Source organism: Crassostrea angulata, chromosome 1 (assembly GCF_025612915.1).
Source record: "Crassostrea angulata isolate pt1a10 chromosome 1, ASM2561291v2, whole genome shotgun sequence".
Taxonomy (NCBI): Eukaryota; Metazoa; Mollusca; class Bivalvia; order Ostreida; family Ostreidae; genus Magallana; species Magallana angulata.
The window spans coordinates 14,275,349-14,289,129 of NC_069111.1; the positions used below are offsets into that span (position 1 = coordinate 14,275,349).

Below are 13,781 nucleotides of genomic sequence, written 5' to 3' on the forward strand. Positions count from 1 at the left end.
GAAATCTCTTAATTTGAAAGAAAAATCAATTAAATTAAGCACCAAATTATTTATGCAAACCAGTTGCAGAAACTTTTAAAAATCACACATTATAAAATTCCTGTTTCTCTGAAATTGAACAAATATTAAATAGTAAGGCCATATCAATATAATTTCTTGTTTGTCGGACCCCGCGTGCTCGTATTTAAATAAAACTATACAAATAATATTATTATATTATTAATTTCCCGCATCCAGGAAATTCTGTGCTGTTTTCTGTTCTATTTCCGCTCTATTTTTCGTATTTTAAATAGTTTTAATTTTTAAATCAGAAACAAGTAGAAAAAATATAACAGTCCGCACAATATTATTTATCTACGGCTTAAAAACTTTGCCTTCGAAAAAAATTAATTTTATTATTGAAACGCTCGGTCGCTCGTACTTTTTTTCATTTGATGTTCAACGAACAAGAAATTATATTGGTGTGGCCTTAACCCTTACATAGTGGTCTAACAATTTCATGTTGGATGGACAGACCAGTCAACAGTATATTTTTAGACATTTTGTTGGACTTTTTGTCTGCAAGAATTAAAGAAGAGGAATACCTGTAAGGCTATAACAATATATGTATAATGTATTTATTCTTAGGTTGGAACTTTACGATACATGGCTCCTGAGCTGCTAGATGGCGCTGCTAACCTGAGACAGTCTGAGGCGTCCCTGAAGCAGATAGATGTTTACTCCCTGGGGCTGGTACTGTGGGAACTGGCCACTAGATGTGAAGACCTGTATCACGGTATAAGTCAAGAGATGTTCCAATCTACTGTGGTTTCAATAATATTTAAGGGCATCAATTTTGAAATTTGTGGATGTAGTGAAAATCACAGCTTCATGAATATGCCAATTCCTGGTCAATAATCCTTAATCATTAATGGTCAATAATTAATACAACGTTTAATTATTAGAAATTGCACTTCAATGATTCAGAACATTAAATCAACAACATAATCCATAAAAACTGTTATTCAACAAATATTGATGAATTCACAATATTCATTATTTTGATGGCAATCTGATTAAAATAAGATCTTTGATCCGCTCCGACAAATTCGATGTCGCTACACAAAGATCAGATCAAAGATCTTGTTTTGGTGGTAACCTACAAAATATTTTATTATAACAATCATTGTAATTACAACTGATTTTTAAAATATTTAATATTTTGATTTATAACATCAAAGAAATTTCTTGTTTAATTCATTAATTGTGTTACTGATTTCTCTTTAAATAGATCACCAATTTAAAGTAAAATATTTTTAATGAGATGTAAATCTTGCATACTTCCCTTAGGGTGGCTGATTTGTTATGGTCAACACAATTACCCATTAGATTTACCTTTGAATTTTAACAGTTATATATGTCGCCATAACTATAATCTTGTAAAGAAAATTCCAAGTTTTTTAGCTTTGAAATTTGAACATTTTCCTATATATAGTCAACCTTTGTAATATCAAACTAGATGTGACTGATTAAAATGTTAGAGCATACATGTTAACTCTACCGATTTACGCGGAAGTCTACCGCTTTTTAGCTCTGTCTCCCGCCTACCGCTTTTATTTTAAAATCTACCGCTTTTCTTTAAAATACATTGAATTCCTTGTTTTGATAGATAGCCATTTTGGAAGCCATTGTGGTCAAAAATTCTCGTTGGGTTTGAAATTAGCGCGTGTCTTTGAATCGGAGGCACACAAAGGCTTTATTTAGACGCTTGGATGACAAGTTTTCAAGCATGTGTTTTACATTGAACGATGAAAGAAGCCACTTCCCGTGATTACATTAGTTACAAGACATGTCGATATTATCCTCGCAATGGAAAAAGAAGCTTTGCAATTCCACACGTGGCTTTGACGAGGATTGAATATGTCTTTTAACTTGGCCATAACAGTAAACTTGACTGGCAATTTATTGAATGCTGCATTTGTAATAAATAAGCATGTAAACATCGTTTTGATATTGAAAAAGAACATATGAATTCCTACTAGTTCTTACTTCTCTTATATAATCAATTTTGGCAACTTAACCTATTTTTCTGAACAAAAGTAATTGTTAAGGGCTCTGCACTCAAACATTTTTCCTTAAAAATAGCTTACCGGTAATCATTATAATCATGGTAAATGCATACGAACATTTTTATTGCTAGTGTTAATATTACCAAGTTTCAAAAGTCTTTTATATTTTAGTTGATATTGTTAATAACTAATCAGAAACCTTTACTACATATGTAGTACATACAAATCTGTGCTTTGAAATATACGCGAAAAAGGCCTCGCGCGATGCTACCGCTTTTCGGTTTAAAATCTACCTATTTTTCATCACTCTAGGTTAACATGTATGCTTAGAGATATCTGAGTATTTGAGATATCGAGGGTAAAATACTTAAGAAATAAGTGGTTGGGACTTGCAAATCATTTTGACACATCCATTCACTGGCGGATTTAAGGGGGGGCGTGGAGGGCGCACGCCCCCCCTAAAATTTTCAAAGTATGCATGACTGTAGATGATTTGATAAATTTTACATAGAAAAGTTAGCATTTTGTGTTTCACTTTATTTATAATTATGCCTGACTTAATGGTACACCTCATTGATACACTAACTGTGCTATGCTGACTGTAATTCTGCTGCTCTATAAACATCTGATCCTAATGCATGTTGACAGGTTCTGATAACAAACCAATTTATTAAACTGTGTTTAAAACAATTAAGCAGTGTTGGTCATTTCATTATGGTGGCTGCATCAAATTCCCCAGAGCCCTGAACTTGGGGCTTCGACCAAGAATCGACTGGAAATCCCAGCAGTTTTGTTTCATGTGTAGACTGCGCTGTCATTTCCCTATTGCGATGCAAGCAAAAATTTCTGAATATTTAAAAGCTGGTCGAAGGTAAATATATAATTGCATTTAAAACCAGATGGTCTTTGTGCAATCATTAATTAATTACTGTATATTTTTTGAATTTTTTCTAGGTAAATAGACTATTTAATTTTAATATAAGAATACTGAAGATTTGATGCATCAGATATTTCTAACAGCTAATAGGGGGGTCGGATACCGTAACGTCATTAGAATGTTGTAACTTTGATAACCTGGTTAATTTTGGGAGTTCATAAATGCCTAAATATTTTGTTTTTAATCCAATACATGTATTATAGGTATAAATAACAATATGTGTCAAATTGTTATAAATGTGTTATAGGCTTTTGTGTAAAGGAAGTAAACACCAAGGGGAAATAGTAGATGGCGGAAGTCAGTGCTGCTGTATTGCCTTGACATATCTGTCTTCGGACATACCTAAATCATCGGCCGATGTTGATCATATTTTAGAACTGGGGACATCACTTTATCGCCAACGTTGTCAACATGGAGGGTATATGCTTATTCAAGAGTTGGAGGGAGAAATGGAGATCAGAGGTAGAAAGCTGCTGGTATCTGTGGGAAACCCTAAGTGTGGCACTATTATGCAGACACAAGACAACAATGATGCGCTTGCTTTCACATTGGAAACAGCCCTAGAGCATATTAAAGAGGAATCAAGCACATTCTTTTTAACCATCGGAAATGCACCAGGATCAACAATTGGGGTAAAACATCAGATGTCAAATTTTATCGTTATGGATTCACATAGCAGAGATGATAGAGGAATGTGTTGCCCCAATGGAAAATCCGTCGTAATGAAGTTTGAACATATATCAAACTTCATTAAATATGTCCGTGAGATGGCGCAATCTTTGTCCTCAAATGATGTGCAATTTGAAATAACGGGTTTATCATTACACAACAGTCCTAATGATCCACCCGTTCAACCCAGTCAACAGCAGTCAAACCTACCTGTGGATGATCAGCATCAAGAATCAAACGAACAGAATCCGCCCGTTCAACCCAGTCAACAGCATTCATCGAGTACAACAAACCTACCTGTGGATGATCAGCATCAAGAATCAAACGAACAGAATCTGCCCATTCAACCCAGTCAACAGCATTCATCGAGTACAACAAACCTACCTGTGGATGATCAGCATCAAGAATTATACGAACAAAATCCGCCCGTTCAAAATTGTTCTGCTACCGACATTTCAAGATATTTGAACAATTTAGATTTACTTACCGATGAAATAAAGTATTCCCTCATACAAAACAGAAAACCGGTGGCTGATTTCACATTTCCATCGCGCATTTATAAGGATAAACGTAGACGCTGTGGCATCATTCACAGACGATGTACCATGCAGCTCTTTGATACGTTTGATTTCATTACATATTCTGAATCAAAAGATGGGTTGTTTTGTCTTGGCTGCGTGCTTTTCCCAAACATGTCTCATAGACGACCAAAGAAACTGATCACAGAACCATATTTTAACTGGAAGGATGCACGTGAAGATTTAAAACAACATAATGTTTTTGAATATCATGTATCCTCCATGGCCCAATTACATGCGTTTGTGAAAACACACACTGAACCAGGGAACAGAATTGACATTACAATTTGATCTACTGGAACAGAGAGAATAGCAAAAAACAGAAAAATATTATCGTCTATCATAGAGTCACTCATATTTTGTGGCCGTCAGGGCATTTCTTTACGTGGTCACCGAGATGATGAAACTTGCAGAGAAGATAATTTAAACATGGGGAATTTCAAAGAGCTTCTCGCTTTTCGAGCATCTTGTGGTGACAACCTGTTGGACGATCATTTGAGATCCTGTAAAAAAAATGCGACATACGTATCAAAAACATCACAAAATGAACTGCTTTTATGTATTAAGAAGTTCATACAAGATACAATTGTGCAGGAGGTTCGAGATCAGCCGATAGGTCCATACTTTGGCTATCAGTGTGATGAGGTGACTGACGCCAGTAACTGGGAACAGCTCGGTGTTGTAATTCGGTATGTTGTCAATGGGAAGCCTATTGAACGGCTTATAGAATTTATAGAGTGTGAGGAAATCACTGGAATGGCAATATGTGAATCCATTATCTCGTGTATGAATGAAGTTGGTCTGGATCCGAACTACTGTCGTTCCCAAACAATGGATGGTGCTGGAAACATGTCTGGAAAACATTCAGGGTGTGCAGCACGATTTAAAGACCAATATCCTAAAGCTGTATATCATTATTGTAGCTGTCATGATCTGAATCTTGCCATCAGTAAAAGCTGTTCATTGAAAGAAGTGCAAATATGTTTAGACACATTAAAGAAGCTGGGTATATTCTTTAAATATTCACCAAAGCGCACGCGAAGGCTGGAAAGGGCTGTTGATGAAATCAACGATGAAAGAACTGAAAACAAAATTGACAAGAAGAAGTTTAAGGTGTTTTCAGAGACCAGATGGGTAGAGAAACACATCACCCTGCAAACATTTCAAGAGATGTATCAGCCAATTTTGCTCTGTTTAGAAGCAATTTCGTTAAGAGAAAGAAACTGGGATGCAAAGGCGGTTGTGGAAGCAAATGGTCTCTTAGCAAAATTGTCAGATTCACAATTTATTGCCTCCTTTCAAACCATCCGGAATTTCTTTGGATACATGTCTGGACTTAGTAAGAAATTACAAGGAAGCAGCTTGGATGTATTGGACGGATACAGAATGGTCGCACATGTGCGCGAGGTTATATCAGGGTTGAGGTCAGATGATAATGAATATGACAGTGTCTTCCATCGCATGGAGGAGATGGCTCAATTAACAGACGGTGTCATGACTGTCCCTCGTCAATGCTCAAGGCAATCTCAAAGAAGCAATGTTCCTGCGTCATCAGCAAAAGAGTACTTCAAGCGAAATACCTACCTTCCATATTTGGATTCTTTAATACAACAACTCGACTTTCGGTTTTCAACCTTGGCTCAACAAAGTGCTCAAGCATTGTGTCTGGTGCCCTCAAATCTCTCTCGTTTGAACCAGGAAGTTTTACATGCTATAGAAACCAGCTTTGGGTCAGACATGCCAGACCAATCTTCATTTCTGCAAGAGTTGAACTTATGGAAGCAAATGTGGAGTCATCAAACAGATCAGCCAGACACACTTTCAAAGACACTTCTGGACGATAGAACATGCCGAACCATGTTTCCAAACATCACCAAAGTTATTCATTTACTACTTTTAACGTCAGTAACATCCAGTTCTGTGGAGCGGGCCAATTCATCTTTAAGATTTATTAAGAGTTATCTGCGCTCTACGATGGGAGGAGAGCGATTTAATGCCCTTATGCTTTTGTTTATTCATAAAGACATCAAGATAGATGTCAGTAAAATCATTGACATTTTTATTTCCAGAAATCCAAGACGGATGTTGCTTGAAAATCCAACTGGTGATTAAAAGAAATGAAAACTTTATCTTGTTTGTTTATTTTCATTGCTTATTTCATCTTTTAAAAGTGTACATAACTAAAAAAAATGCCACTATTTTGAGCCTGGTTTTACCTTCAAAATACACGAAAACCCAGGAGCTTCCGGGGGCTTCGCCCCCTGGGCCCCCACCAGGGCTTTGCCCTGGACCCACAGGGGGCCTCAAGGCGGCCCCCAGACCCCCTGCCTCAATAATCTTATCCACGCCCCCCCTAACTACAAATCCTGTATCCGCCCCTGCCATTGTATTTGAGATATCAGTGTTTGAGATATTGAAGTTTGACTGTATTTCCAAACAGAGCTCTTCATTTCAAGGAGGTTATTATAGTCTTAAAATGACCATGACTATCCAGCCCTCTTAATTTAAACATCTTTGGTGCAATTGCATAAGTGAAGTTAATGAGAATAAGCAAGTATGGATGCAATCTACAACTAATCTTACATATAGAGCCTTTACAGAAATGTCTCCCGGTTTAACGTTTACATTGTTGATGTTGAAGGTTGCCCCGTTCCTGACTATCAGATGCCGTACCAACAAGAAGCAGGCCTGCAACCAACATTTGAGGAGATGCAGATCCTGGTGTCCAGAAACAAGGTCAGACCAAAGTTCCCCGACGTCTGGCCGAGCCACAATCAGGTACGAATTTCACGGCCTTGGAAAATAGTAACGATTACAGCAAAATATTCTTGGAACAATTTCATGTCTTCAGCAGTCAGTTGCATTCCCCAAATTATGTTAAGAGTGTTTTTTTTGATTTATTGGATATGAGGAATTACTTTATAAAGAATTGAAATTATTAATCCCTGGCAGTAGTAATTTTCAGTTGTCAGTCTGATAAAATGCGACTAATTTAAAGATAAAAGGAATGTTCTTTTTTACCCTATACCATGGTTGGTTTTGCAAATTTTAAAATTGACAAAGATTTTCTGAGTAAAACTGACTTCCTTTTATAATATTTTTGATGGCATGTTTTGCCCAAAAGAGGGTAGGAGCATCCTATTCTCTTGGAAATTTTATCCTTAAAGAAGTTTTTACCACACACTCATGGAGTGACTTTCATGCTTGGTTAACAGGCGGTTGGCATCCTGAAAGAGACGATGGAGGAATGCTGGGACCACGACTCGGAGGCGCGTCTGACCGCGGTGTGCGTGGAGGAACGGGTCCAAGACATGGTCGCTTTATGGGTACAGGACAGCAAGCAGAAAGGTACTGTAAATGTATTGCATTTGACTATGTATTCTTTTTGGCCATTTAAGTGGGAAGAGGCTTCTGCTAAATCAAATCCATCTCTTGATGTCATTCATAAAAGTATGTGATATTTGATATCAGTTATTTGATATAGATTGAGAATATTGTTGTATCAATATTGTATATTTGCCTAGTATCTAATGTTCTTTGTTACTGTTCAGGTACAACCCCAACAATTACAACAACGAGTAACTCATTCCAAATTTCCTCCGAGCCTGAGAGAAATCATCCAGAAACTACAGCAATGGCCCCTACAAGGGAGGAAACTGGAACAGCCGACAACAGCACAGCAAGCATGGTGATAAACTCCCCACCCAATGGATACATCACTTCCCGACCCTCTTCCTGGTACAATCGTCCAGGCATGACCACCTCGGGGTCAACGACAGAGACCTTTGTCCTCATGTCGCCATCTGAGGATGAGGCCCCGCCCCCTGTCAAGCTGTTAAACGTCAACCTGGCAAAAAACAACACGGTGCTTCCTGTTCATCAAGGTCGCAACCCAATCGCCGAGAGGAACACTCATAAGCGAAGTGACGAAGAACTCAGTGTGTCCGGGAACAAACTCGTGTACAACAATGAGAGATTTGATGTGGACAGTGGGCAGAGGGGACCCCCCCTGTTAGACAATCTTCTGCACTCGTTCAGTGATAGCTTAGATTCGTCGCTGGTTCAAAACGATGTATTAGGCCAACACAGAAATCCACCCATCCCGTATCTACAAAATCAAGTACATGACAGTCACATTGCGAGGCCTAAAGTGGCCAATGTACCTCAAGCAATACACAATTCTGAACAAGAAAAATCTCATCAAAGCCGGTTCAAAAACCTGGTTAAAGTGAAAGATATTGGTAATAAACTGTCATTTTTCAAGAAGAAAGGAAGGAATGTGCACAAAAAAGCAGGAAAAAATGGTCCTGAGAGTGCATCTGAAATTAGCAGGTTGATACCAGAGCAAGTGCAAAATGTAAATCTGTATCAAGAGGAGGCTAGTCAGAGTGCCTCAAGCTGGTGCAATCCTGGACATGAGATGTCCACAAGCCCAGTACAAACAGAGGTTAAAATGAGGAATGGTAGGCCATCAGTTCAGCCATCAGCAAAAAAACAGAGCAATATCATCTGCATGGCAGAGATAGGGAAAGCAAAAGTAGAGAACCCAAGCCCTAGGTCAGCCATCTTGATTACTAGACCAAGGAGGCATTCAAAGAGTGTGTCGGACTTGAGTCCTCAAAGAGAGTTGAGTCAATTCTCAAGCGTTACGGAACTTCATGACATGTTCTCTAAGAGAAGGAGGCCGAATTCTCTGTCTCTACGAGGGCACAACTACAAAGTGAAGTCTCCTCCCAAATCAAACACATGTGAGAGTTTTACCCTCCTAGTAAAAGACTCAGAGGTAAAAGACTCAGAGGAGAATTGTCAGCTTCAGAGGGAGGATTCATCAGAGAAGATCAAGAAGCGGGTCAAGACCCCCGTTAACGTGCCCCAGGCTCGACTGTCTTTGTACGACGATCGCCTGATGGCGCACTACATTTTAAACTCTCCCGAATTCACCCAGCAGCCCGTAAAAGGCTACAAACTGTTGGCAGATAACATAGACAGTAATTATGTTATCACAACAGAGCAGAGCTGTTAATGTAACATTTGTAGAGATAAAAATGTCTGTGCACCTGTTAATTTTATTTTGTCCGTGAAAGCAATGGCCTGAATATATTTTTTTTTGTACTTTTGTCTTACTTTTTGTCCCAATTTGTGATATGTTATACCAGTTTATGCTGTAACACACACTCACTGCTCAGTATTGTACCTGTTTTAGGCAGTATGTACTGACCTTGCTGTTAGTTTTCTTCCAATCCTATTGAGAATTGCACTGGGAATCAGCAAATCAATTATAGTCCTAATAGGGCCACTATTAAAATGGATAGATGTGTTATCTGTTCTGGTTATTATTTGTTATGATTCAAAACACTGACTATTAGTTAACGTGAACAAACTTTTGAAGTTGTGTTTATGAATTATTTTGTTGATGTATTTTCATCTTTGCATGCACATACTGTAGATTTCTAATTAAATGTGAGGAATTAATATCCACGTAAAAATTGCCAGAAGCACATCTCACGGATTTTAATTTTCAGAGAAATGTGAACTACCGGTATGTGAAACTATGATAAAAATTCAGTGTTTGCGATTTTATATTCTCACGATTTGATGCAAAACAGTGGAATCTCGGAAATAAGTACTCGCATAAAATAAGGAATCTACAGTACTGTAAACTATTTGGTGCTCATAGACATTTATTACTTTTTCTTGTTTCTCTACCTTGGATGGCCAGATCCCAAATTAGTGCTACCTTCTTTTGTTAGACCCTGAAACAGTTGGATTTGACTGCTATGCTTACAATTGATGCTGTGGTTTTACTGTGCAAATTTATGTAGTGCCTCACAAATCAAATCCACTGGACATTTTTGCTATTTTGATGTTTTATTATAAAAAGAAAAGAAAAAGTCAGTGGCTGTGTACCATGGGGGATAGGGGATAGCTTCCAGATTTTACTAACAAATCGTTTTTATCTGAAGAACCAGCCAACTTAGATTTATAATTTTTTTTACAAGGTTAATTGTTACAAGGTTTGGCATATTTTTTTTTATTCAAATAAGTTGATTCTTGTCAAACTGAAATGGCAGGTTTATTGTATATTAATTTAGCAGTGTTTTCTCTCTCTCTCTCTCTCTCTCTCTCATCATTAAACATACATCCTCTTGTAGGACTAGCAAACTGTTCATTCAAAATATCATTTACCATTATACTGTTCACATTATTCAATGATGACTATCACGTGACACATGGATGGCAAGCATTGGTGCATTTTGTTTGTTTCTTGCTCAGATAATTGATAGAAACGACACGTGGAGATGTTCAAAATAGTACTGTATATATACATTGTACTTATTCCATAGATATCAATATTCTACTCCATGAATGTAACCTCATGTACTTCAAAGTTTGTAGATTATATACATATTTGTATGTCTATCTGAGGGTGCGCTTCTCTGAAAAAGAAGAGTGGAAAATTAAAACAAAAGTTGCCCTTTGCCTTATGTGTGTAATAACCCTGTCAAGTTCATTTTATGATGGCCAAGGCCTCAAATTATCATTTATTCATAGAAATGTGTTGAAGAAACATGAAAGAGACTCAAGATTGGTACAAAAGTTGCAGAAGATCAAAATTATTCATTATTCTAACACCTGTTATTATAAAGCAGTCTCATTTTTGGATAAATTCTGAATTTAACACAGGCTGTGATGGATTGTATTCTTATAGCTTGTTCATATTTTTTATTAGGAGACTAACTGAATATTTTTTCTGCAGCTTGGGTTGAAAATCTGGCTTGAATTTTCTATCTCAGTTTTGTTCACATTTGAATTACTAGACTTGCATGCAAAGCAAGGATCAGGATTGATTTCTAACTTTATACAATTTTTTTTTTGAGACACCAACTTATATAATATTAGGATGTAACTGCATCATTGAAGTTAAGGGCATATGAAGTGTTGCATTAGAGATGAGCTATTGAAAAATCATTGTTTCTGTGTTTTAATTACCACCTTTGTATTCTGAAATGAATCAAAAAGGTCAAGCAGAAGCAAGTTTAAAAGATGATAAATGCTTGCATTAACTTTAATACAAGATGATCTGAAACTATAGGCTAAGATAATTAAACAATGTATTTTAATGCCCATGTATGGTATACTTTTTATGTTGCATTACTAATAGCTCTTGCCATTTCATTCATGTAAGTTTTGGTAATTTGATGAAAAAGACTATACTCTTGTTAAAATTTATATTGTTGATATAAAATTGTCTGCATCCCCGAAATATAATTTAGTAGTGCATGTATAAAATGCATTTTTTCCTTGAAAGAAAGGAACTGTATATAAATTTCAAGCACACATGAAAAGTCATGATAAATATTTGTTTTTGTGAAATCAATTCATGAATTCCAAGAAGGTGTATGTGATAATTAAATGTTTTATATTGTGTCCTCAGTAAAGAGTTATTGAGAATTGCTTTCATATCTACCACTAAGAGTATGTTCATCAAATTAATGTATATTATTATGTATAAAGCATGCAAAGATTAATGGCATGGAATAATAGAGATGTAAATTTGAAAGTTACATGATTTCAGAAAAGTCACTCAGTGACAAGTTGAACAGGTTTGTATATATACTGTATATATATGTATATGTATAATTATATTTAGTTTTCTAGCATTCAATGTTCTGCTTGCACCCAATAGGGCCTAAATCCTCTATCCCCTCCCCTCTCTTTTTCTCTTGTGACTGACCTTGTAGAATTAATTCAGTTTTATAGTTCTGAACTAATTTTCCCTTTAGATATTGACACTGCTTGTTATTTTTCGTGAAACACGAATGAAGATGAAGTAGTGCATGTAAAAAAATTGGCTGAAATTATCGGTAGATATACACTTAATAATTACTAGAGTTTTATGTCTCACAAGTTCCTCAGTGAAATAATTGCTTTTGAATTTTTTTTTTGTCACGAGACTGTTCTAGGGAGTTGACGCTTTAAAGCCACAGTCTTTTTTTTTTTTTAATCAAGACCCAATTAAATGAGATCTAAAATAAACTACGATAGTATTTATATAATAAAGGTATTCAAAGTCAAAATTACAAGTGATCACAGCAGATCCCTGATTAATAAAGCATACTTTGACAAAAAGTGTAAAGATTGAAGTCGATCAGCATTTGTTGTATTTTGTTTGTTTGTTGTTATAACTATAATTTACAGCAATATCTGTGTTTAATGTTTTATATTCGCCATTTCCCATCGCCCACCATTTCAATTTCAATTGGCTATTCAACCAAGAACATTGCAAAGAAAGTTGAATCAGGGCACGTGCATGCAAATCTGTATCAACTTTGTGAATTCATTTTGTTTCCCTATAACATTACCGTTATGTTCCTCTGTCTCGAAGGAAAACACAAGAGTTCCATTTAACATATAACATCGATACTAAATTAACATGCATGAATACATCAGTACAAGTTACCTACTAGCATAAACCGCCTGTCTCTAAACTTTGATTAATAAAGCTCTTACACTTTCCCCTCTCTCAAACCCCTCCCCCCCAACCACCAAATCCTTGCCCCATTTGTATATAGAAGTTCTCATTCGTTGACAGCAAGTATAACTTGCCTCTAACTGTAGTTCATGTGTACAAGGTCGTGACTGTTGTAGCCACTGCGTGGACTACCTTTTTTGGTAAATCTCGTTTTCACTTTGTATAATGATAAACTATTAGCGGTTACTGGTGCTCTTGATCACCTAGCTCTAGCAGTGTTGTGCTTTATTCAAGTTTTATTCACTTCTGTGAATTTGATATATAATTATTACTTATATATATATTATTAGAATGCCAAATTTTTTGTGCCTGTACTTTTCAATTTGCTTGCAATTAAATTGCATCAGTACACGAGTGTTGATCTTGTTTTTATGACTGTTAAATATGGTGGGTGGTCAACATTCAGTCTTCAAAATTATTTGCAATCTGTAAAATAAATAAATTACGTGTTTCCTTTTTTTCATGTGTCACAAAATTTGAGAAAATGAGGAATTTATGTGTTTTTTTTAATTTGAGTCATTTTTTGCCGTTTTAAAAAAAGTTTCTTATAGCAAGCAATACCTAATATAAAATTGAGTTATTTCCCTTTTCAGTATGGCAATGCCTGTCAGGTTACGAGTGTCTCCCCTTGGTCCAATCTGGCTCATACTTCACCCACAAAGTGCCTTTGGTCAAAGGGTGTGCAGTGACCTTGAACACAGTTTTTAGGTCAGGTCAAGGTCATATTGGTACTCATTAAAAGAATTTGGTAATGCTATTTATACTCTCCAATTACCTCTATCTGCTCATAATTCATATAAAGATTGCGTTTGGGTAAAGAGTGTGAAGTAGTAATTTAACTACTTTTCTAGGTCCAGTGTGAAGGTTTTAGCAGGTCTCTTTAAAATCTGTGTTTTGGGACCATATTCTCTTCCATTGGCCCAATATTGCTCAGATTAAAATAAGAATGCCTGTAGGTTAGGACTCTTTCTTTTTATCTCAAAACTTATGGTGTCTCAAATCCCCTGTGCATGGAA

At 36.3% G+C, this 13,781-nt stretch overlaps 1 protein-coding gene across 2 annotated transcripts in view; it reads left to right on the forward strand.

Annotated features, from left to right (window-relative positions):
* The window catches only part of LOC128162891 (uncharacterized), a 28,519-nt gene extending 15,405 nt beyond the window's left edge, over nt 1-13,114 (forward strand). For both annotated transcript variants that reach the window (XM_052826303.1, XM_052826312.1), the window contains exons 9-12: nt 628-775; nt 6,874-7,010; nt 7,448-7,580; nt 7,784-13,114. In XM_052826303.1, coding sequence (XP_052682263.1) covers nt 628-775; nt 6,874-7,010; nt 7,448-7,580; nt 7,784-9,255 — 1,890 coding nt within the window. In that variant the 3' untranslated portion in view covers nt 9,256-13,114. The remainder of the gene's footprint in view (nt 1-627; nt 776-6,873; nt 7,011-7,447; nt 7,581-7,783) is intronic.
* The last annotated feature ends 667 nt before the right edge of the window (nt 13,115-13,781 follow it).